Source organism: Elephas maximus, chromosome 14 (genome assembly GCF_024166365.1).
Source record: "Elephas maximus indicus isolate mEleMax1 chromosome 14, mEleMax1 primary haplotype, whole genome shotgun sequence".
NCBI lineage: Eukaryota > Metazoa > Chordata > Mammalia > Proboscidea > Elephantidae > Elephas > Elephas maximus.
Window position 1 is genome coordinate 70,950,101 of NC_064832.1, and position 26,599 is coordinate 70,976,699.

Sequence of the window (26,599 nt, forward strand, 5' to 3'; positions counted from 1 at the left end):
CCCTTTACTTGTTGTTTTATCTTCACATGATACCAGTCCCCATTCGTGTCTTAGTTGTTATGATGGAGTGTTTCTCTCTAAATTTAGCCAGTGAAGTTAGCCAACATTCTGAAGTTAGCCTTTTCATTTGTAAAAGCCACAGAGATTGAACTGAGACGTTAAGAAGCTTATCAAGTGTCTGTATCTCTTGGAACCAGCTCAGTGTCTCCTTGGATGACCCAAGCTGCTATCTTTTTCAGCTCATGTTTCCTGTCTTGAGGTGCTCTGTCAAATTTGGAACACAAAATTAAAACTTAGTGTATGTGGTTCATTTTAGGTAAGCTTTGTAAAGGGTTCCCTTTCTCATTGGAAAAGTGATCTGGAATCCTACAGAGATTTTTGTGTAGAGGCAGGGTCTTCTGACATTTGGTGTCATTCCTACAATGAACCAAAGACATATTGTCATGGTTTGGGGGTTCCATCATATCTTTGCTTTGTTCTTATGTTTAGAATAGCCCTGATATATTTGCTTCAGTACTGGCAGTAATTAACAAACAATTACGGATTGTGCTCCTACGATATTTGCAGTTTCCATCTATCATATCCACTAACCTGGGTGTGTGTTTGCCAGGTATCTGTAGACGATGTCCTTTCTTTTGCTAGTTGTCTGTATGTTTCTATGTGGCTTTTCTTTTTCTTTGCATTTGGTATTTCTACCCTGATTAGAAAGGTGTTTATTAAAATAAGCAATTACTTATTATGTAATGGTTGTTGTAATAAATGTATAATTGACATGTTATTTTGTTTCCTTCAAATGTTTATTCTCCCAAAGTCGTTGTGTACTGTTTTCATATCTCTCTGGTGATTGATTAAATGTGGTTTTAAGGCAGTGAAATTAGGGTTTTTTTTTTTTTTTTTTTTGTAGCTGTTCATGCTCATTTCTAGGGAATTCTAAAAAATGTAAGAATCAAATTTATGCAAGAACTTCTGGAATCTCTTTCTAAAATATTCGGCCTTGAACAAAGAGAGAATTAAGTCGCTAAATCATGAAGTAAATTTATCGAGCACTTACTGTGTGGGGGCAGTGCTAGGTGCTAAGGGCATAAAACCAAAACCAAACCTCTTCCCATGACGTAGATTCCAACTCATAGGGACCCTGTAGGATGGAACAGAACTGCCCCCAGGGTTGCTAAGGGCATAGTGGCAAACAAAATAAACTCAGCACTAGGCCTTTTAGAGCCTGCAGCCTAGCGCATCTTCTTATCTTAAAACAAGCTTGGTGCTGCAAATGGGGACCTGTCCTAGTTTGAGGGGTGTGGTCACGGAATGCTTCCCTGAGGAAGTGACATGTCAGCTGAGACCTGAAGCGTCAGCAGGAGTGAAGCCGTTAACTGTAGCAGAGGGAAGACGGGGGAGTGGCTCACGTCACAGGAACAGTGTGTGGAAAGACGATGTGATGGGACAGAACGTGTGACATGTGAGGAACTGGCAGGCCATTGTGGTGGGAATGTAACGGAGGGAGATGAAGAGGGAGAAAATGGGAGCTGAATGACTGTAAGTCACCCTGGGGAGATTTGCGGAGTTTTCAGGGCAGTTCAGAATTCTGGACTTTATCTTCAGGGGGTTGGGAAACCTTTGAATGGTTTTATACAAAGGAGTGGTAAGACCCTGAGCAGGACAGCCACAGGGTATTGTGTCTGAATTGTCTTAGAAGACTGAACCTTTTTTTTTTTTTTTGAAATCTGGCAAGATGTGGAGAGTAAAATAGTTATTTTAGAAATTGTTTTAAAATGTGCTAAAGATAGGTGTTAACTGTTTTTTGAGAGGAATTCTTTAACTTAAATAGACTTGGGAATACTTTCTTCTGCTTCTCGCATTAATATCCTGAATTTCTTGTGTGACTTCATGTAAGAAGTTGTAGTCTGAAATGTGGCCAAACACTTCATGACACTTAATTTACATTGAAAACGTCAAGCTTTGATTTGTTTATATTCTCAATTATTTATAATACTGTGGGCCTTTACTCTTTTATATAATAATAAGCTTCATGCTATTTGAGTTATGGAGCTTTTGTTGATTTTTAATTGTGAGTTTAATTTTTTTCCACACAGCAGTGAGACCATATTTTAAGGGAAAGTATGTGTGTTGTGTATGTGTGTATAAAACTATCAGCCTTTTGAAATTCAGGTTTGTAGTCATCTTGTGTGTGTGTATAATACTTATGCATATGTGTATGTACTCATGCTCAGTCTGATATTTTACATTTTTATAGCATTTTTAGATGAGGAAAGTTGGATCAGTAGAAATTATATTCTGGTGGTAGAAGTTCCTAGGATGTGAGTAGCACTAAACATGATGACTGCAGTTGATGGGGATATTTATTCTTCAAGGTAAAGCCTGATACCTATTCTTAAAGAGGGTAGAGAGATGAGATCCACCTGTGGGACCCCTGCCCTTGGCTGAGAAGCAGAACTTGAGATAACTCAGATGCCCACATTAGCCTGAGCCGAGGGTGGGAGAAGAATTGGATGGAATTCTAAAGCACCATACCCCTACAATAAAGACTTCCTTTCTTTGTATTTTCAGGGTCCTTGGTGCAGAAGCCTCATTGTTGACTAACCCATCCATTTATATAATGTCTGTTGTCAGTTTTCTTATTTAAATTATGGCTTATTGGGGTAATACCTGTACAGGTGCAGAAGAAACTCATGCTAGTTACCTGTACAGATTAACATGGTCTTTATTCATAAGTAGGAACCAGCAATAAAGCCTCATGGGATTTTTGGAAAAACAAATATCATGAACAAAATAAATAAATGAACCAATTTTGTAGGAAACAAGTAATTAAGGAAATAGAGAACTTAGTGCCCTGAGATTTATGAGAGTAGTATAGTTTCAAAACAAGAATAGGCTGTGGGGAAAAGCAGCAGTCAAATCATTGATTTTTTTTTTTTTTAGTCATTTTTAATTTCTTGGAGGTACTAAAGTAGGAATGGAGAGAATTAAGAACCAAATGGCTTATCCAAAAGTTAGGCAAAGCAATCTCCCCAAAAAGATAGAGATGAAAAATATGAGAGCAGTTATGAGTTGGGGAGGATAGATCCAGGAGCTCTACCCTCTAATAGGAGTTCTAAAAGTAGGAACAGATGGTTGAGAGGAACAAAATTGATAAATAATAGAATAAACTTTATTTGTGCTCAAGAAAGACAAGTGTTCAATATGAACTAGTATAGAACTGCTTTGCCACCAGGGCTCCGTATAGAAGTATCCTTGGAAAAAAGATGTACACCCAGACATCGTGGTTAAATTTTTCCAGGATTAAAGAGGAAATCCTAAACATATTCAAAGGAAGAAATAGGCTGTCTACAATGTAATAGACCTCAGACATTTCATAAGTAATATTGCATGCCAGGAGAAAAATGAATATTGCCTTGAAACTTTTGAGGGAAAATTATTTTCAAAATATAATTTTTTACACAGGTAAAAATTAAGTGTGGGTTTCAAATGAAGAAATTTTGGTTATGCAAAGATTTCAAATGTTTTGCCACCTATGTACCCTAAAGAAGGAAGAAGATTGCATGAGTTCTAAAAAACAGTTGCCAAGAAAGAAGAAAATAAGAAATCAAGTTGACTCTCACGGTTTGTACTGTTTTCCACAAAGGACTGTGGGTAAGGATTGTTATGGTTGTCACCAAAAAAAACTAAACCCGTTACTGTCAAGTTGATTCCAATTCATAGGGACCCTATAGGGCAGAGTTGAACTGCCCCATAGGGTTTCCAAGGAGAGGCTGGTGGATTTGAACTGCCGACCTTTTGGTTAACAGCTGTAGTTCTTAACCATTATGCCTCCAGGGTTTCCATTATGCCTCCAGGGTTTCCATTATGCCTCCAGGGTTTCCACTACACCACCAGGGTTTCCTAAAAGCTGTAAAAAAAAAAACTAGAGGTGCCATCAATTGATTTATGCTCATAGAGACCCCGTGTGACAAAGTAGAACTGCCCCACAGGGTGTTGTAGGCTGTAATCTTTACGGGAGCAGATTGCCACAGTTTCTTCTGAAGAGGTGCTGGTTCAAACCGCCATTGTTCCAGTTAGCAGCCCAGCACTTAACCTTTTGGTGCCTGTCTGCTGACTTTTATCATTTAAACTTCATAAAAGATTGAAGAATAAGAAATTTGAATAAACTGGAACTATGGGGCAAGATACAAATTAACCTTCTAGTAGGTTTTTCTAGTTATAATTTGAGGATTGAGAGACTTGGGGTTTATAACTAATTTACCCCGATTAAATAGTTCTTGAGAATACCAAATAAGGAGGGACATTTACTAATTTGTTAGCTTTGCTTCTTACATGAACACACCAGAAGATTCATGGTAGTTGAATCCCCTTGGTTTTGTGTCTGTCAGAGTAAGTGGACTTATGGACATCTGTTTCAAAAGCAGTAGTAGGGCTTCCTAGATCCCATATGCTTATTTATCAGGTCATGGAGAGATGTGGAGAAATGAATGCCACTCAGGTTTACCCAACAAATAAGTAGTGGATCAGATAAGCTGCAAACCGTATGTCACTACTTGGGGTTGGGGAAGGGGGAGAGGTGTTGCTCAAGCTGAAGCAAAGGCTGCAGTGCTTACTGAATATGAACGTATGGCCTCTCCAGAAAACTTTCATCTCCGAGTTTATAAGAGTGAGTCAGTAAAATAATAACTTCAACTAGGTTCTTTAGGTGGCATCAACGGTTAAGTGTGCAACTACTAGCCTAAAAATTAGCAGTTCAGGCCCACTCAGAGATGCCTTGAAAGATAGGCTTGGCGATCTGCTTCCAAAAGGTCACAGTCTTGAAAACCCCATGGAGCAGTTCTACTTTGCACACATGGGTTGCCATGAGTCAGGACCAATGGCAACCAGCAACAACAGCAAGTTTCTTTAATCCTTTTGTTAAAATTTAGTCCAGACATTTGAGTGTATCTGTGTACCAAGCAGGAGTACCTTTGTTGTGCAGATGATTAACACCCTCGGCTGCTAACTGAAAGACTGGAGGTTTGAGTCACCCAGAGGTGCCTTGGAAGAAAGGCCTGGCAGTCTACTTCTGAAAAGTCAGCCACTAAAAACCCTGTGAAGCACAGTTCTACTCTGACACAGGTGGGGTCACCATGAGTCAGAATCAACAGCAACTGGTTTTTGTTTTTTTTATGTGCCAAGAATTTCCGTAGGCTCTAGGTCTGTAGAGAATGTGATCACCTAGTTTGTGCTTGAGAGTATGGCTTGTGGAAATGGAGATCTTTCGGTCTTGGTGGTGTGTATGTGTAGGGTGCGTTGTGGTCTGGATGAAACTTCCAGATCCCATAACAGAGAATAAAATATATTAAAAGGATTGATGTCTTCTTGTATCCCTAGACCACTTGCTCACAGGTGTTAATAAAGGACCATGTAGTTCCATGTAGCTTAGATCTCAGGCCTGTCTGCCTGTTGTATAAAGAAAGAATGAAAGCAGGGTGGAAAGTCTATTAATCTTGTCCTGCTTTCTTTTCCTTACTTTCTAGTACTCTGTGGTAATGAGCATTACTACTTAAGAGTCGAAGACATGACTTTAGGAGACTGTCATTTTGAAGAAACCATATTTCTTTAAAATGTAGCATTTGCTCCCTCTGAGGTAGTCTTTGGATAAACAATTAAGCACTGTTGACCTATCCTGATGGAATGGTTAAAGTTTCAAGGTTTAATACTTTGTCTCTGAGGTGATAACATCTGAGGAAAGCCTACATCTATGACATTGTCTAGATATCTTGTTAAAAGCATGACTATTTTTTTGAGAAGACTAGATGAGACTGACAAGAATTAGAAAAAGTGAAAGAGTGGACTTTTTCTTCAGACTCCTTCCTCCCATCTAGCACCTAGAACATTTTTTCTCAGAATTTGCAGCTGTTTTTGTACAAGTTTTGATCTAACTTTAGAATAGTATCCTTTAAAAAATGCTTTATGGTTTGTGAATGTTGTTGTTTGGGTGCTGTCAAGTCAATTCTAACTCATAGCGACCCTATATAACAGAGTAGAACTGCCCCATAGGGTTTTTTAGGCTGTAATCTTTATGAGAGCAGATTGCCAGGTCTTCTCGCATGGAGCCACTGGGTGGGTTTGAACCGGCAGCCTTTGGGATAGCAGCTGAGTGCTTAACCATGGTGTCATCAAGGCTCCTACAGATTGTGAATGCACTCTGCAAACTTTCATCTTGGACTCATCGTCGTCGTGTTCATACCTTCCCACACACATACCTTTTTTAAATGAGAACACTGAAACACCAAGATACTACATGATTTGATCCAAATCTCAGAGCTAGTATGTAGCACAATGGAGACTGGAACTCAGATGTCTGGATTCTTAGCCCAGTGTCCTTTTAGGCTTTTGCTGATTTGTATTATAATATGTTCTGGAGCATTACAGTAAAGGAGTATGCCATCAGCCATCACTGTCTCAAAACCTGTCTTGCCCTTGCAGCATAGTTCTAGCCTATACCCTTTTCAGAATGAATATTATAAAACTGGCATGTGTGTTAGCCCAGGGGTTGGTGAACTATGGCCATGCCTACCTGCTGCCTGTTTTTGTATGGCCCTGGAGTTCAAAATGATTTTCACGTTTTTCAGCCATAAGTGGTGGAGAAAAAAAAAAAAAAATCAAAATAATAATATTTTGTGGCACATGAAAATTTTATGAAATTTAACTTTCAGCATACATAAATAAAATTTTGGGGGACCCAGCCATACTCATTCACTAATCCATTTACTATATCTCCTTCCTTGCTACAATGGAAGGGTTGAGTAGTTGCAATAGAGACTGTCTGGACAGCAAATCCTAAAATATTTATTAGCTGGCCCTTTACAGAAGAGGTTTGTCGACCCCCTGTGTTGGCCTGTGGCTCTGATCTCTGACTCATTGAGTATAATCATCTAGCCCTTCTAAACCACCATCTAACTCTTCTACCTTACCCAAAAGCTCCAGACTTTCCCAGAGGCAGATCACCTTCAATGACCAGGATTTTTGTTTTTTCCCTTCTCACTTTGACATCTCCGTGAACAATATGACCACCACACTGATCTTCTACTATCTAAACCTGAACCCCTGGGACATAAGTGCTCTTTACCAAATCATAAAACAGATACTTGCTAAAGTTTTCAAACATCTTGTTTAGGTTTACATGTTGAGATTAGTATTGATACTGGATGCCATCCTCCATCCAGACTCATGTAGGCAGTCACTTTCACTTGTTCCTGGTTAGCTGTTTTTCTTGTTACTAGTAGTGGCTGTTTGAGGCCCTTACTACTTTAAGGAGGTGCTTGACCCCAGCCTCTACTTTCTTGGCGTATTTATTACCCTCTAATTTACAGATAAAAGAAGCTATAAAGCCTACCTTCATCTTCCGAATTCTCTGTACTCCATCTTTACCTCAGTGTTTCAGAGGAAGAAATGCCCCTCTTTGCCAAGGTGATTCTCTCTGCCTCACCTGCTCCTGTACCTCATCTGTCTGTTCCATTCCTTCTGGTCTGCAGGATCTACCTTCAGTGCAGGCCCATTTTCTGTAGACTCCTCTTTTCTCTACTGATGCTGTTCTCTTTCTGTAAACATGTAGGTCTCCTTTATCCTAAAAATTATCTTCCCTTGAGTCATACACTCCTCAAGCTACAACTCTTTTTCTCCTTATTTTTATAGGACAAAATAGCTCTTCTTGAAATATCCACATCTCTTCTTGAAAGAGTAATTTCTTCCTTCAAATATATTTGCTTCACCTACTGTCATTATTTTCTGTTTTAACTCCTCTATCAAATTTGATTTCATCAGTGACTTTATTGTCATAGTAAATAGCCTTTTTTTTTTTTTGTCTTCATCTTACATGACCTCTCCCACTATTAACTATACCTCCCGTGTTGAAACTCTCCTTCATTAGTCTTTTTTTTGGCTGCACTAATCCTTGAGCTGCCTGAATTCTCCTCCCTGAATGACCTTTTTCAGTCTCCTCTACTGATCCCCCCTCCACCCCCCTTAAATGTTGCTTCCCTCTTCCCTTTCTCTTTTCCTTCTGTACATCCTCCTTGGGTGATTTCACTTATGCCTACAGCTCCATCTAACACCTATTTGTTGATGTACCTTGAATTTCTTTTTTCTGAAGCCCGTTTCCTGAACTTTAGCTCTTGCCTGCACCCAGGAAAGGCATGTTCTATGACTATCTCAGATTCAACTGATTTTCTTCTTTTTTTAAAAAATGCTTATCCCATGTTCCCTGTCTTGGTGGATGATGTCGTCAGTATCTTTAGAAATGGTGTTAGCTTTGGTTCCTCCATTTTCACTACTCCCTGTATTTGTTGGGTCACCAGATATCCACACTTTAACTCAGGTATGGCTTATTCAACCTGTTCTCACCAAAAATTCTCTTAATGCTCTAGTTCTGGACCTTGTCATGTCTCACTTGGTCAGCCATGAGGGCTTCCTACTGGGTCTCCCAGTTGTCAGCCTCTGTGCCCATTTAGTGCATCTTCTATGTGGCTATTTATATCATCTTCATAAAATATATCTGACCATGTCTTTCTTCTTCTCAAAGTCAAAACACTTCAGTTGTATATTAAAGTGTATACTATATATGAGAGTCCAGAAACTGACCCTGTCACCGTTCCAGCTTTGACTCTTATCCCATATACCCTGTGCTTCATTCCTAACAACACTTGCCATTCTCTGAATATATCTGTTTTCTCATGCCTTTGCACATGTTATTTCTATCTAGAATGACCTTGCATCCCAGAAGATAAGCTCCTAAGCCTTCTAAAAAAAAAAAAACTCACCTAGGCCATATTAAACATTAGGTCTTCTGGTGCAATCTTTGGGCTCTCTCACAAAGTTAATCATTATCTTCACTTTGCTGTGAGTGTGCTTCTTTTACATCACTTACTATATCGTATTATACTCCTGTCTTACTATCTTATCTTTCACAATATCTGGTCTTCGGAATTGGAGTGGGCAGAAGGAAGAGCAATAACCATATTTTATTTATCTCAGTATCTGGTACTTTGTAGCTACTACCATAGTGGTTGCCTACTCAAATGTTTAGAGGTGAATGGAGAAATGATTAAAAAAGTATGTGGGAGCATAGAGCCCAGCAGATTTCCCAGAAAGACTGGAGCCATCTGTGTCTATGAAAGAGATTTGGGTAACAGTTGAAGACTGACCTTAATGTTTTTTGGTATCTGTTGGAAAATGTTGAGTGAAGGAATGACTCAATATAGCCTGTAAATGTCTGGATTGTTCTGGAGCACTTCACATTTTTAAGGTTCAGGGATGCACAGGGTTTTCCCTGTAAGATTTAGAAGATAGTTTCCCAGCTCCTCAAGGCAGTATCTGGACTGGGGGGAGAAGTCAGAGAATATAAATTTGGGTAGCTAAGAAGAGAGCCATGGTGGCACGGTGATTAAGAGCTACGGCTGCTAACCAAAAGGTTGGCAGTTTGTATCCACTAGCCACTCCTTGGAAACCCTATGGGGCAGTTCTGCTTTGTCCTATAGGGTCTCTATGAGTCGGAATTTACTCGATGCAATGGGTAAGAAGAGTCACGAACTAAAAGATAGAAATCCATGACTTATTTATGAAGCAGTTGAATGTGAATTTTAACAAAGCAGATCTATAATTTGTTTCTAATGAGTTCTCACCAGAATTATTAAAAACCGAGGAAAGAAAACATTTTTAGGGCTGCTTTAGGCTGGTTTGTTCACACTGCTTAGGTCATTCCACCCTTCTGGAGTGATGACAGTCTAGGTCACCTGCTTTGCAGGACAGACAGGTAATAGAATGTGGCAAATGAGAATGCCCAATAATCTCTGCAAGCTACAATTTTTTTTTTTTTAAGTCCTGTTCTTAGATGAGAAAGAGAAGGATAGGAGAAGTAGAGAGAAGATCAGGCCTTGTTTTCTCAAATAATTCCCCCCTGATTAAAATTGCACTCTTAATGTTAAAAACCACTAGAAGGAGGGAGGATACTGTCCTCCAGAATTATCTTGCTTGGCTCAAGCCAACTCAGATGCTACACTATTGACAGCGGGATTTGCAGAAAGTCCACTAAACTTAATTCCAGCTGTTAGAGTTTTGTGGACTATCTCTTTGATTCTAAGAAATGGTAGAATTTAAAGAATTTGGGGACTTCACCAGCCTGAGACCAGAAGAACTAGATGGTGCCTGGCTACCACTAAGGACTGCTCTTAGTCACAACAGAGAATCCTGGACAGAGTAGGAGAAACGTGTAGAACAGAATTCAAATTCACACACACACACAAAAAAAGACCAGACTTACTGGTCTGACAGAGACTGGAGTAACCTCCAAAACTATGGTACTACGGCTCCCGGACACCCTGCTAACTCGGAACTGAAGCCACTCCTGAAATCCATCATTCAGCCAAAGATTAGACAGGCCTATAAAACAAACAATAACATACATGAGGAACGTGCTTCTTTTTTTAGTTCAATCAAATATACAAGACCAAACGGGCAATTCCTGTCCAAAAGCAAGATGAGAAGGCAGGAAGGGACAGAAACTGAACGAATGGACTCAGGGAAACTGGGGTAGAAAGGGGAAGTGTTCTGTTACATTGTGTGACTAGCAACCGATGTCACAAAACAATATGTGTATAAATTTTTGAATGAGAAATTAACTGAAGCTGTAAACTTTCAACTAAAGCACAATAGAAAAAAAAAGAATTTGGGGAAGCTTTACTGCCTTCTTGCATGGCTTATTGCCAGTTTGTATGCTTGGCGCAGTCTTTCATTTTAACTGCAATGCAGCATTGTAGGAGCTAGCTCATGCTAGGTTGCATCTCCTGTTTTTATAGTTTAACTAATGTCAGTATGTTAATCATTCCAATCACAGGTCTTCATTAGTATTATAAAATTTGGCTGAAAATCCAAAGATTGACACACATCAGTTCAACAATTCGCAAGTTACTAGGAAGTATTAATGAAATACTCCTACAGCTGTATTTCCTCACTGAGTTTCTAGCGGGAATGAAATGTCTAATTAGACTAACATTTACTTTCAAAGATATGATATTAAATTGTAGTTGTTTGAAGTTTAAGAAATAATAATTTAATGTTAAGTTAGTAGTGGTAGGAGGAGGTAATAAAATGTGAGTCAACTTGGTAAAATTTTGACCACATTCCAGATTTATTGAGTGCATACTGTGTGCTAGAAGATGTTGTATTAGGTATGGAGATGACTAGCTCGATAATGAAAACAAAGTGGAGAAAATAATTATGTTTCCAGAATGTATTATGTTGTTAGGTGCTGTGTCGAGTCAGCTCTGGTTGATAGCAACCCTATAGAAGAGAGTAGAATTGCCCCACAGGGTTTCCAAGGAGCGGCTGGTGGATTTGAACTGCCCACCTTTTAGTTAGCAGCTAAGCTGTTAACCACTATGCCACCAGCACTTCTAAAATATATTATAGAGTTACTTTATTTTTGGGTTCTTTTAGTGCCATGCAGTGCTAACATTCTGAGGATTATCAGTAAGATTTTCATCTGATCAATTCATGTTTTAACTAGATCAGTTATTATTTTCTCTGTTATGTGAATTAAAATAGTGCCACTTTCTAAAATTTGATTTAATTATATGCAAGGATATATATTCAAAAAATTTTTGAATATTGACTATGGGTCTAGGTACTTAGTAGGCAAAGATGATCAAAGCATGGTAGGAGTGTCATTTCTAGAGATACTTTTGAGGTAAATAGAATTTTGAGGGGTGAAGAGGTATCATTTTTAATGTGGGGAATTAAAGAAATTTAAGTTCTTTTTTAAACATACTCTGTCATTTGTCCTTTGTGATTTGCTGTTTGGTATTATCATCACTGCAGCATGTTTTGGGGGTTATGTTTTGCTTAATGTATAAAAATAACTACACAGATAACTTGTAATTTTTTTTTTAAGACAGACAACTTTGAAGATGCACAAAAAATAAAATGATAGATCATTAGCCAATCTCAAATTTTTTTTGCATTAAAAAATGGTGTATCAGTTAATAACTTTATCACATTCATTTCAATAGTATATGTTTATTAGACAATTATTAGTACCTTTAAGGTCTCATATTTGATGAAAACCCACTGCAGTACTTTGATGGAAGTGAATAACACAGTTAAAATAATACACGACTAGTACAACTTTGATGGTGATGTTCAAAACAGACTTGGTGAGGACAGTGTTAGTGACTGGACGCCTGTTGAAGGACAGGTTTCAAAAATCTGGGTGAGAGGTGATGAGTGTCTTCATGAAGGAAGTTGCAGTAGGACTTTATATAGGAACCTTGGTGATGCAGTGATTAAGCGCCTGGCTTCTATTGAAAGATTGGTGGTTCAAACCCACCTAAGCAGCTCCGTGGGAGAAAGACCTGGAAATCTGCTTCTTTAAAGATCACAGCCTAGAAAATTCTATGGGGCAGTTCTGCTCTGTTATGTGGGGTCACTAGGAGATGAAAATCAACTCCATGGCACCTACCAACAATAAAATAACAGTAAGTAGGACTAGAGAGAGCACGAGGAAAGAAATGTTCTTTGAGGCAGTTTGGCTTAAGACGTTTCTGAAAGAAAACTTTTCCAAGGATAATTCATTTAATCTATGTGTTGTTGAACTGGGCCAGCACTATGAGGTTGGAATTTAATGAAAAAACACATAGTAGAGGCCACTTCCGACTTTGAGAAGCATGGCCTGATGATCTACTTCTGAAAAATTGGCCATTGAGAACCCTGTTGAGCACAGTTCTACTGTGACACACATGGGTCTGCCATGAGTGGGAGTTGACTTGATGGCAGCTGGGCTGGCTTTTTGTTTTTTTTCTTACAGAAAGTACTTTGAAGTACAGAAACATTTAATTGTTATTGGTTAGAAGTTCCTCTGTCAGCCATTTTCTCCTTTGGTAAAATTGTGTTTTACCAAAGGCTGATGATCATTGAGCCTTTCGAACAATTTAACATCCCGATTCGGGGCGGAGGGGGCGGGGAATGAAAACTGTAGCTGGTGAGGGTGTTTATGTGCAAACACCTCATAGCATGTAGTTCCTTGGCCTGGAGGTTTAGGGTCATGGTTTCATGGGGCATTCCAGTTAGTTAGCCTTGTATCATGTTTAGTGCTTCTGTTCTACTTCCCAGTTCATTGTGCAGTACCTGGGGTCTTAAAAGCTTTCTGGCAGCTGTCTAAGTGACAGTAATTGACCTCTATTTGCCTACAGCAGTAGAGGAAGGAGAGTCAGGAATAAGTGGAGGAAATAGAATGTGTGGCTAATTGCCTCCATGAACAACTGCCTCCTTTGCCATGAGACCAGAAGTAGATGGTACCTTGCTATCATTACTGAACATTTTGATCAAAGATTCTATAGAAGAATCCTGATCAAAAGGGGGAAATATAGAACAGAATTTCAAATTCTCATGGAACCCAGACTTTATAGAGCCATGGAGGCTGGATGAACCCCTAAAACTATTGCCCTGAGATAATCTTTAAACCTTAAACTAAAAATATCCCCTGAAGTCCTCTTAAAACCAAACAATAATTTAGCTTAGCTGGTAAAGAAGGTCTGCTTTGAGAATTGTGCTCTTTTAAGAACGATCTATATAGGATCAAATCGGCAATAGTAACTCAAAAGATTAGATACTCAGGAGACAGTGAGTTTATGTTAGCAGGGGAGGAACAACTCGGAAGAGGAGGGCGAAAGTGGTGTACAACTTAAGTAAAGTAATCAGTGTCACTGAATTGTTCATGTAGAAATTTTTGTATTAGTAAATGTTCTGCTGTGTATGTTCTCAACAAAAATGAGAAATTATAAAAGAATGATCAGACTGAATAAAGATGATAAAATTGCCTTTTAAGAAGGCTCTTTTCAATTTTCTAATTCTTTGTAAAAATGTCTCCTGTTAAATGTCAAAATTCTTGAAATCCTCCAGCTACCTAGTGAAGAATAGCCAGGATACGATAGCTTCCGCTGCTTTTTCCGTCCTCAGCCCCCAGGCTCCTCTCCTCCACTACAGACTTGGGCACTAATATAGCATCACTGTTTTGTTAGCTTGCCTCTAGAATAATCCTCCTCCTTTTTTTTTTTTTTTTAACTCTCAATACTAAAGGACAATGTAGAGCATTCTTTCTTGCAATAGATGCTAATTGTGTTCTTAGTTGGATCTTGCTGTCATAGCCACAATAACTGTGTCATTGTGCCTGAGTGGCCCATTCACAGTGGTTATTGTGCAGAATAATGAATGCTGTTTACTTGGGATTCGTCGTCGCCTGCATCTGTGGGCGAGAACACGCAGTCACTGTAATTTGCCTGGCGAGTGATCAAACTGCTATAAAATAACATCATCTGTTAGGCAAGTTAATGGTCACAAAAGACTATTGATAGTTCTGTTTTTATTATGGAATTTTTAATGAAACAATTTGAACAATAGAGATTTAAGATGTGAGAGCAGCCACCTAGTGTGTGCTGCATGTTAACCCCTATTTTTCAGTGTATTTTGGGTTTCAGTCTACATATCTAGAAGCGAAGGAACTTCTAGATGTGCCACCTCTAATATCTGTGCTCTGGCTCAGAGTGGGAATTGCCGCTTAACACAGTAAATTGCATACTGGATAAGTGCAGCGACTTGTATCAAGTAAGGAGCTAGGCTTCATGGCAGTGCCCCCCTTCACGAAACTTGGAGATTCCAAAGGCATGATCATTCTTTTACCTATATAAGGGAAAGACTTTTTTTTTTTTTAACATAATTGGCAGAATGTGATGGTATTTCTGCCAAGAATCCTTGCTGAAACAAAAGGAAGCATTTTACCCTTGTAAATAACCTTGGTAGTATTTTGCGAGGATCTTAAGAATCGCAGTTTTGGAGTGGATCATTTTCTTGACTGTCCGTATCTCACAGTTTCTCTTTTTCTCCATCCTACTATTTACTTTTCAGCTGTTTGACTGCTTTTTAGTATTGCTTGCTTGTTAACGGTGACCTGGGGAAAGCATTTCAAAGCGTCCTTTTTTTTATTTAGAAAAAGGTTTTTGATCAACATTTTCTAATATTAAATGGGTGGAAAATAAACTTTAGAAAAAAATAGAGGTGTGCGAAGTTAATATTAAGAACGTTTCCCAGAATTTCTTAAAGTTATGTCAAACTTCCAACAAATGTAAGCTAAGTTATTGGTTAAAATGAAGTTCAGCCTAATTTATATAAATAATTTATATGTGTGTGTGCATGTATGTATATACACACACACATATATATAAATAAGTACGTGTGTATATATTTAATCTATCCCTTAGTACATGGTAAAATGATTGCTTTTGAGAAAAGTGGATTTTGGCTCAGTGATTTCTATACTGTAAAGGAAGAGTAAATGATGTTTGGTTTTACTTAATCAAGTTTTTACTATTTAGGGCCTCTTTCATGATCCTGAGAACTTAGACATTATAAGGGGGTGGTAATTTTGAAGGGGAGAACTGTATTAACTAGGACAGATGAGGTAATGTGAGAATTAGATCATCTGCCCCATTGCATGTATAATCTTGCCTTTAAAATTTACATAAATAATGAATGCTCTATGCAGAAAATTTGGAAAATAAAGAAAAATCCAACAGATCACCCATAATCCCAGCACCCTGCCATGTAAAATAGCTATTATTAAATTTTGGTGTATGTAAAAAAACCAGAAACCCATTGCTGTTGAGTCGATGGTATATAGCCTTCTATTATTTTGTAGTCTATTTTCCCGTAAATTTTGTTGTGGACTCAAGGCCATTCAGAAATGTAGCAGTCATTTTAAGTTTTTTCTCTATTCCAAGAACAAATTTCCATAAAAAAAAATTTCAATCGACATTTTCTGATTTTAAATGGATGGAAAATAAACTTAGAAAAAATAGAGGACTGCGGATAGTTAGTGTTAAGAACATCTCCCACAATTTCTAAAGATTACAAGTTTCTTTGAATTTGTTTTGCAACTAACCTTTTATATTATTGTAGAACACTTATATCTTTGTTCTGAAATGGAAAACAGCAAACATTTCCAATGTAGAAATTCAAAATGAGATTTCATTTTCTTATAGGCGTATTGGTTTCATTAAGGTGAGACTATTTTTTCTTAATGGAATTCTAAATATGATTCTAGTTCACAAATTGTTTTTATATTTTTTCTGAAGATAGATGTTGGTTAACATAGTCTTATGAAAGTTGCTTTGCCTTTTCATTTTTTTTTAATCCTCTCTTTTTCCCTGTGACGAATCAACATCTGCTTCCATACAGCTAACTGCTGCTATTTTCTGCTTCCGTGACAGCTAGCCGATGGCGGAATCTCTTCTCTTCAACTGTCTCGCTGGCTTTCCCTTGTAGTCCTGTTGCAAGACTCAGCCCTTATAACAATGGCATTAATACTCCCAGCTTCTCTAAAACCTCAAATAAAGCAATACTAACACCTGAAAGAACAGGTAATATTTCATCTTCTTAACACTGCTTGCTTTGTAACTGTTGTCACTAAACATAGCCTGAACATTCATCTTTCCTCAAAAAGCTTGAGCGTAATCTTATCATAATGGAGAGCTTGTATGGTACACTTTGAGTACAAAAGGGACGAGCCTTAATTTGTACTCAAACACCGTTGATCTACAGCCTTCAAGAGTGAGTAGTAGGCGGTCTTCCCTCTTTAGCAAACGAATGTGTATGTAATTACTTGTTTCCAAATGCTTAATGTGCCTTTAAAATTAAACATCAAAACACAATTTAATTAGGTTTTATTATGATTCAGGATTATCTGTAAGCCTTTTATATCTATTTTTAAAAATTATTCTTCTTGAAGCTTTTTATAAAGCCAGGCCTATGTAAAAACCAAAGGTCTGTTTGTTTTTTTTTTTTATGTAAAAAAATAAAAAAAATAGTCATACTGGCTTTTTATGAGATGAAGATCTCACCATTGAACTCCATTCCCATAACTTTCTACCATTTGAGCCCTTTCTTCCTTGGTCCTCTTATTTCAAGCCATTGCTTTTTCTTGTTAATGGTTGCTTACAAGTCTCCCATGACTATTCGCTGCTCTAAATTATCAAGGTTTTATTATATGTTTCTGTGTATGAATGTGTGCCTTTTATGTGTGGGATTTTTATCTATTTATAGTGCTACTGTTTGTATCTATTACTAATAATGAATGGACCAGATTAAATTTTAATTTTAAAATATGTGGTCAATTACTGCCAAAGGCGGGTATGTCCAATTATTAATTGAAAGTGCACATGGATGGGTATTCTTATGGCATCCATTTGATAGGATGCATATTTTAGCATTCACAAATTAGTAAATTATGAAAATTGAATTTGAAAAAAAAGAAAGGTTTTGTACCCATGAATTATAAACATGTAAAGATGTGCTTATTGTTTGACCTTTAAATGGTGATGTGGTGGTCAGTTTTCTGATATTATGAAAATAGGAAAAAAGTAGTGAGTGTATGTGAACTATATATACTTATATCAATTCTGTATATGATTGTATCAGTTGTTTAGTACTTTAGCCTAAATACTAAACACATTTCCTTTGTTTTAGGTTCCACCTCCAGGGGGTCCCCTCTCAGTCCTCAGTCCTCTCTAGACAGTGAGCTGAGTGCTTCAGAACTGGAGGATGATTCCATCTCCATGGGCTATAAGCTACAAGACCTCACTGATGTTCAGATCATGGCTCGTCTGCAAGAAGAAAGTATGTTCTTTCTAACCTAGAAAAGTGGGACTCCCACTTGAAATAAAAGGGGGTGGTTCAGGCTTTTCTCCCTAGGTAATGGGCAAAAAATTAGATTCTTGATCTTGCACTGTCCTACTTTATAGGTGGAGCAGTCATCTGGTTCTGTCACACTCATGAGCATCATAAGTATTACGATTTACTCTAAGCAAGGTACATGGATGAATAGACATTGCTGGTACAGTCATTCTGGAAAACAGTTTGGCTGTTTCTGGGAAAAAATAAATAAAAATGCCACTTCTTTGCTACCTAGCAAAGTGCTGTCTTGGGCATTTATCCCAGAACAAGGGAAATTTATGTTCCCACAGAAACCTGTACACAAATGTTTAGAGCAGCTTATTATTTGCAGTAGCCAAAAAATGGAATCAGCCCAGATGCCCTTCGTAGGTGGATGGTTAAACAAAGTGTGGTGCCTCCACACCATGGGATACTACTCAGCAATAAAAAGGAACGGAATATTGATGAAGGAAACATCTTGGATGAATCTCCACGAAATTACACTGCATGAAAAAAGATGACTGAAGAGGTTGAATGCTGTATAATTCTATTTTTATAACATTTTTTAAATGATAAACTTTTAGAGAAAGAAGGGAAGTTAGTGGGGCTAGGAGGGGGGTCAATGATGTTACAAAAGGGCAACAATACAAGGAATTTTTTGGTGTTGCAACTGCTCAATGGTGGGGGAGTACATGAACCTACACATGATAAATTGTGTAGAACTTAGTGCACATATACACGCACACGAGTAGAACTGGGAAGTCTGAATAAGATAAATGGGTTGTATTCATATCAGTATCCTGGTTGTGATTTTCACAAAATGTTTCCATTGGGGGACCTGGGTAAAGTGCACAAGGGATCTCTCTGTATTATTTCTTACAACTGTATGTACAGCTATCTTAATAAAAATGTCACTTAAAAAATACATTGCTATACTTCTCAAGGTAAGTGTGGAAGAGTAGATAATCAGAAATGTCACAGTTAATCACTGGTTCTTCAATAAAGTTAGAACAAATACTCTGGGAGTGAACTACTTCAAGGGCGTCGCTTGTATCAGAAGGCACAATACGACGTAGGACACAGAGCTGGGCCGTGCTTGTTTTGAAGTTATCTTTCCAGACCAGCCTTAGGAGTAACAGCCAAGTATCAGCTAAGCATAACAGTTTCCCTCTCTCAGAATTAGTCAAGGCCACTCTGAGAAACATTGTAAAGTTTATGTAGGATTTTACAGGACACATTTTCAGGGAAAAGTGACTATTTGATGTCATTCCTAACAGTGAATTCACATCCTCTTTCTAAAAATAAATGGATGGAAATATTGGATGTCATTCCCATAAATTAAGTAGTCAGGGATAAAAAGCAAAAAGTCAGGGATAGACTACTTAAAAAAAAAAAAGTTGTGATATTGACAATGAAATGAGTAACCAGAAATTTCCAGTTTTGACTATTTTCAAATAGTGGCCATTTAGGATGACCCAAAGCATTGAAGACTGAAGTATCAGCATGCTTTGAAAGAGATAATGTTGGTAACACAAATGAACAAAAAAGAGGTGACCTCGTTAGAAAATACTTGTATCCCAGATACAACTTTGTAAGTTGGAAAAGGGGGAAGCAGAAAGGATTCCTACTTGGGCAGAGATTTGATTATTTCAGTTGTTCTAACTTATGTTGTTAGGTGCCTTCAAGTCGGTTCTGACTCATAGAGACCCTATGGTACAATAGTACGAGACACTGCTTGGTCCTGCACCATCCTCGTGGTTGTTGCTTATGTTTGAGGCCACTGTTGCAGCCACTGTGTCAATCTGTCTTGTTGAGGATCTTCTTCTACTCATACCTAACATTATAATTAGCAAGCTATTTATGATGAGGATGAATAGTCTTCTAAGCAGTTCTCCAGATTAGAGAGGGAATTATTTGGGAAAATTGATATATTTTGATATATGAGCTATAGCAGGTATATCTAATCTTCAATGGAATTGGGCCAATGTGTTTCCAAAACAGAATTGTCTAATATTAGCCATTTGGTAGCTAGATGTGTTTATTGTTTTGGGATTTAATAAGCTGAGAACTGAAATAATGGCTCTCTATTTGAATCATTTGTTTGCTACAGATTTTCCTCAAATACTTGATTAGTAAGAATTTAATTTTAGCTAGATAGAAATATCTCATACGAGAATACTATTTCTTTTTTATAGGTCTCAGGCAAGATTATGCTTCTACTTCCGCATCTGTGTCAAGACATAGTTCCAGTGTGTCACTGAGTTCTGGAAAAAAGGGGACATGTAGTGATCAAGAATATGATCGATACAGTCTGGAGGATGAGGAAGAATTTGATCACTTACCACCACCTCAACCTCGTCTTCCACGATGCTCACCTTTCCAAAGAGGAATTCCCCACTCACAGACTTTCTCGAGCATTCGGGAGTGTAGGAGGAGCCCCAGTTCTCAGTATTATCCTTCCAGTAATTACCAGCAGCAACAGTATTATTCACCTCAAGCCCAAACTCCAGATCAGCAACCAAATAGGACAAATGGAGGTGGGTTCTATGCCTTTTTAGTATTTGATACGCCTTGATCTTTTATGTGGTCAAGAAATGGTTTTAAGGTCCATATAAATAATTGACAGATGCTTCCCAGATTTGTTAAATTGCTCATCAACACGTTATTAATTTGGCCTAAATTTACACCTATAATTAAGCCTTCTGATTGTGTGTCCTGGATTTATAGATTTATAGCTTCACAGAAACCATCATGATATAATTGGCTGAGAATGAGTCCCAAGCATGGAGCGTCTTTATGTCGTTGCTAGTACAGCTGTAAGTTGTGCAAGATTGTTCACTTTGAGGAGTTGGTGGTGAAGCTCCGTGGAGTCAGAGGTTCTGTATTACATCTTTTCTCACTTTTCCTGAAACCTCCAGTCTGTTACTGAGTGTTCCTGATGGTTAATGTGAAAGATGGTGCTTGGAGTGGGTACTGCTGGTGGACATTCAGATCTACTGAAAGTTTGGGATATGTCTTTCTCTCTGATTTCCTGACATCTAGAATTAAGATCTATATGTTGTTGTTAGCTGCCATGAGTCAGCCCTGACTCTTGGTGATCCTATGCGCAATGAGATCATACTGTTGTGATGAGGGTTTTTATTGAATAATTTTTGGAAGTAGACCTCCAGGGCTTGCTTTCTAGTTAATCTTATCCTGGAAGCTCCACTGAAACCTGTTCAGCATCAAAGCAACATGCAGACCTCCACTAACAGACAAGTAGTGGCTATGCTTGAGGAACATTGCCTGGGAATCAAACCCAGGTCTTGGGTGTGGAAGATGAGAGTTCTACCACTGAACCACCAAGATCCATATAGCAGTATATGCAGCTGTTAGGTGCCATCAAGTTGGTTCTGAGTCATAGCGACCTGTGTACAACAGAACAAAACACTGCCCGATCCTGTGCCATCCTCACAATCATTACACTTGAGCCCATTGCCACAGCCACAGTGTCAGTCCATCTCCTTGAGGGTCTTCTGCTTTTTCGCTGACCCTTACTTTACCAAGGATGGTGTTCCTTTCCAGAGACTGGTCCCTCCTGAAAACATGTCCAGAGTACATGAGATGATGTCTTGCCATCCTTGCTTCTAAGGAGCGTTCTGCCTGTACTCCTTCCAAGACAGATTTATTCATTCTTCTGGCCATGCCCAGTGCCGTTGAGTCGATTCGGACTCATAGCGACCCTACAGGACAGAGTAGAACTGCACCATAGAGTTTCCAAGGAGCGCCTGGTGGATTTGAACTGCAGTCTGTGGTATATTCAGTATTCTTCACCAGCACCATAATTCAAAGGAGTCCATCCTTCTTCATTCTCCTTTACTCATTGTCCAGCTTTCACATGTATATGAGATTGAAAATACCATGGCTTGGATCAGGCACACCTTAGTCCTCAAAGTGACACCTTTGCTTTTCAAACTTTAAAGAGGTCTTTTGCATCAGATTTGCCCAATGCAGTAAGTTGTTTGATTTCTCAACTGCTGCTTCCATGTGCATTGACTGTGGATCCAGGTAAAGTGAAATCCTTGACAACTTCAGTATTTTCTCCATTTATCGTGGCGTTGCTAATTGGTCCAGTTGTGAGGATTTTTTTTTCATAGCTGTATGTAGCCATAGGAATAATGAGACTGATAACTCGCATGGTAATGGGAAGTGGATTTGTCCTAATGTATATAATCAATATATATGGTGTGTTGGAGCGTGTGGCATCCTTTTTTGTATTATTTTCTGTCTCCTTCCTCATCATTTGTCTTTCTTCCTACATCCAGATGTTAAATTCTTTGACTTCCAAGAACTATGGAAAGAACAAAATTAAATTTTGTATTATAGATCATGTCACATTCTAAGCCTGGGTGTATTTTTGGACTAATAATCAGCCAGATCCTCACACATAAATCCCATTTCATATGAAGAAACAAAACACTTAAAGATAATTCATACATACGCAGTTATATTTTTTAATTATTAGATAGTACCATTTCTTGAAACTGGGCTCAGGGTGTTCAAATAGGTAATTTTAAAATATTGCAAGGCCAAATAAAATTATATTAGTGCTTAATTATTACCATGTTTTTAGTATTTACCTTTTCATCATCTGTAGTATCATTCATGGTAATTGAGAGATCATTTGAGAATATTTAAAATTTTATATTCATTATTTCTCTGATTTTTTTAGTTCCTTCGTATTTTAAATTAGAAGAAAATGGTAGCAGCCAAAGAATGGCATAATGATTAATTTATTATCTTACAATATTAGAAGATAGTGTATTCCATGTGTTTAATGAAATTCATAGCATCATATTAAAATTGAAGGAGAGGGCACCTAGAATTAATTCTCTAAAGGCTTTTTTTAGTCAAGTGTTTTAGTATGTCATCCTCTAGTGGTCAGGCAGGTGCTAGTTTTGCATCTTGACTAGAATTGTCAGTGGGATCATTTTCTTCCACTCCATTGTTTGTTCAGGGATGTGCCTTAGAAAAGTGGTATTGACTTTCATTAAGTGCTGTCATGAAAAGGATTGAGTTACCCTGAAGCCTGTGCTATGATGATTCCTATTAGAAAAGTAGACATATACCACAGTTTAGGGTCTGATTGTAGTGGTTTTACTTTTCCTAAAAGGTCTGGCCTCCATGGACAAAGGAAAATGTAATACAAAGACAGTTTTCTGGGTTGGACTTCTGGCTTAATGGTTGAGAGCACAAGCCGTGAAGTCCATACACCCTGAGTTCCTGTCCTGTTCTACCACTTACTTATTGATATCTTACGTAGGCTTCTCAAGTCTCTAAATGTTAGTTTCTTTAGCTATAAGATATGGGTAATACCTACTTCTTAAAAAAGGAGCCCTGGTGACGCAGTGCTTAAATGCTCGGCTGCTAACTGAAAGGTCATACCCGCAGGAGAAAAGACCTGGTAATCTGCAAAGATTGATTTCTACTCATAGCAACACTATAGGATAGAGTAGAACTGCTCCACAGAGTTTCTAAGGCTCTAATCTTTACAGAGGCAAACTGCCACGTCCTTCTCCTGTGGTTCGATTCCTGACCTTTCACTTAGCAGCCAAGCTCTTACCCACTATGTCACAGGGGCTCCTCTGCAAAGATTACAGCCTAGAAAACCCTATGGAGAGTTCTGCTCCATCATACAGGGTTGCCATGAGTAGGAACTGACTCAACGGCACACGACAACAACGACCTCTTGAAAAACTTCAGTATAATTTCACACATTGAACCATCGTACACAGATGTAATGGTTGCACAACTCAGAATGGTATCGGTGTCACTGAATTGTACATGTAGAAATGGTTGAATTGGTCTGTTTTGCTGGGTATATTCTAAATATAAAATTAAAAAATGTCCTTAAGATATTTTCTGGTGTTACACAATTAAAAGGAGCATATTTGGAATAATTTATCAGACATCAAAAATCTTGCAGAATCATTATTGACACATCCTGTAATTTTTAGGGTTGATGTGTTAAATGCCCCGGGGTTATCAGTAGCAGGATGTAGTCAGTGTTAGGAGCCTGAGGCCTCCCCTTGGCCCTGTCTGGACTGGAAAGAGCGATTAACTGTTTGGTGGGTAAACAAGTTATCTCTTCTATTCCTAAAGAGTCCTCAGTCTTTGCTTGATAAAGAATCTTGGATGATGAGAAAATTCCTTTGCATCTTTTCTTTGCCTATTCATCCAGTTTCCTGCTACATCTTGGTCTTTGAAGATAAATTGCTGACTTCTGTAGAGACAGAAGTAGAGCATTTCTCTTGGTTCCTTGAACTTTAGCATATATATGGCTATTAATGTATCCATGTTGTTTGACATGAAAGTGTACTTCATTTCCAGATGGTTTCTGACACAACCTGGGGATCACAGCCTACCGCCCAGAGAAAGTCCTAGATATTTACACCTGGAATACTTTATTTTTAGTAGCATATTTCAAATTTAAAGCTTTGTGAAATTGACTTGGTGCTTGAATATGAATGGCTAAAGATTGGTTTTAAAGATCGATGCAGTACTAACTGGCTGCCTGACTAATTTCATGGCTCTGTGGCTTTGTCACTTAAGCAGCTTATGACCCAACCAAGTTACTTAAAATTTTCTGAGTTTCAGTTTCCTTATATACAAAGTGCAGATCCTGCTGTCAGGTTTAACGATTATTATTTGCTTTAGTGAAATTAATTTTAAGTTGTTTCAGTGTTAATGCTGTATATGAATGTAGGTGTTAGGAAAGTGGCTGTGTGTTGTAACAGTGAAAGCAGTTGTGAAGAGAAATATTGTATGTGTGTGTGTAACTCTGCCTTTCTGGGGAATCTGTTTTATTTCATCTTTCTGGACCCAACTCAAGTGTAGATGCAGACTCCAGATAGAAGCTACCAGTACTCCGGGCCAAAATTGTTGTCTTATGCATATACTTCTTTCATAGTCAGAAACTTTGGATTCAGGTCATTAGTAACTCAGGAGACTTTTGTCTTAGAGCTGTATTTGCATATTAAGCTAATAATGTTTTTACTTAGGTTGCATGTTAGAGATCAATAAATAAGAAAAATTTTGAAAGATGCTCTTACATTTCATATAAGATTTAAGAAAACATCAGTTGTTTATAGCAAAGGGTGTTATTGTTGTTTGGAGTGCCTTTAGACATTGCCAGTAGTACTAGTCTCAGGTTTATTATTTGATAATGAATATAATTTGGACAAGTTACTTAAACTCTCTAAATCCCAGTTCCCTTACCTGTTCAGCTAAGAAAGTAAACATTTATAGGATGTTTTTGAGTATTAAGTAAATTGTGCCTATGTGCTACATGGAAAGATTTTAATTTTTTTTCTTGTACTGATGTCAGAAGAGGAGCCTTTTTTTTTGTTTTCTATCAATAGCCATTAATATAAAGGAAAATACTTATTGGGAGTCTGATGGAATTAGGAAACAGCTTAGTGATTTTAGTCTTGAAGAAGAAATATATAGAGAATAATGGAAAAGTCTCATGGCACCTTGAGAAAACATTCAGACAAAGATAAAATGTGAGACATTGTATAAGAGATCTGTCCTGGAATCTTCAAATAGTCAATGCCATTAGAAAAGGAGAAGGTAAAAAAAAAAAAGGAGGGAAACTTCTAGGTTAAAAGAGACATAACAGTGTGAACCATGATTGGATTGTGGCTTGAGTGAAAAAGCTAATGAAAGACATTCTTGGGGTGTTTGGTAATTTTTGTGTACAGATTGGTTTGTGAAATGCTGCTGTTAATTTGCTTTAGGTGTGATGACAGTATCGTAATTCTGTAGAATTTTATTATTCTCAGGTGATACGTGTGTCTGCTAGGGCTAGAGTGTAAAATGTCTACAGTTTTCAAATGGCTTAATGGCAGTAAACCAATGTGTATATGGATATGAATTAAATATGGCACAGTAAAAACAATCTTTTGATTTAGGTGGAAAACATATAGGTGTTTATAATACTATCTGTCAACATTTCTATATGTATGAAACTTTTTATAATAGCTGGGAAATTAAATCCTTGTTTCTTAAAAATATACATGTGTATATATATATTCAAAATAATTTAGTATCTTATTGATAGAAGCTCAATTTTTCATGCCACTTAGTGTGATGTTCAAGAGGTATAGATGGAGGCTTTAATACTCTCCTTTGTTTTTTACTTTTTCACTCCTAACACACAGCCCTTCCCAAGATAAGGGCACATACTATGTGCTGAAAGTATTAAATGCCTGCTGCTTTGAATCATGAACGTTAATGGGAATTTGGTAATACGAGACCTATGGCTGTTAAAAATAAGCCTAAGAAGATAATGAGGGAAATGGTCAAGAACGTAACAGCCAGTGGCAGTAAAAACGTGTCCAGAGAGTACTTAAACACTGTTTAAATGGTAGATACCCCAGCCAGGAGGTGCATGGGAAAGCTTCTCTAAGGCGGTGATAGTTGAGCTAATTTTTAAAGAACTAGTATGTTAGCTAGGTGAATAAAATATTTTTTTTCTGATCTTTCTTTTGTAACACTGTCTAAAATTCTTATACGTGCTGAATTTTCTTTCTCTTCCTGTAGACCCCATCCTAAGGGGTGAAAATTGTTGGACAGGGCTGCAGTTAATGGACGTATGTGATGTAGAAGGAGCAATGCATGAAAGGGGAGAAAAAAAGAAATGCGTTTTACACTTTTTAAATTATCATTCAGGTATACTAAGTCCCCAGGTGACTTGAGGACAGCTGCTAGCCCGTTAATGTTATGTAAATTTGCCCTCACTTTGAAATGATTGGGTCAACCCCCTCTTCACAACAGATTCATCATAACCGCCTTCGCCGGCTGCACGTGCAGCGCA

At 37.9% G+C, this 26,599-nt stretch overlaps 1 protein-coding gene across 2 annotated transcripts in view; it reads left to right on the plus strand.

The window, feature by feature from the left end:
* SLAIN1 (SLAIN motif family member 1) overlaps window positions 1-26,599 on the plus strand; it is a 60,291-nt gene that overhangs the window by 24,273 nt on the left and 9,419 nt on the right. Inside the window, exons 3-5 of one of the 2 annotated variants that reach the window (XM_049853094.1) lie at window positions 16,302-16,451; window positions 17,557-17,706; window positions 19,938-20,279. In XM_049853094.1, the coding sequence (XP_049709051.1) occupies window positions 16,302-16,451; window positions 17,557-17,706; window positions 19,938-20,279 (642 nt within the window). The remainder of the gene's footprint in view (window positions 1-16,301; window positions 16,452-17,556; window positions 17,707-19,937; window positions 20,280-26,599) is intronic. The other variant, XM_049853095.1, reaches the window with a different exon arrangement.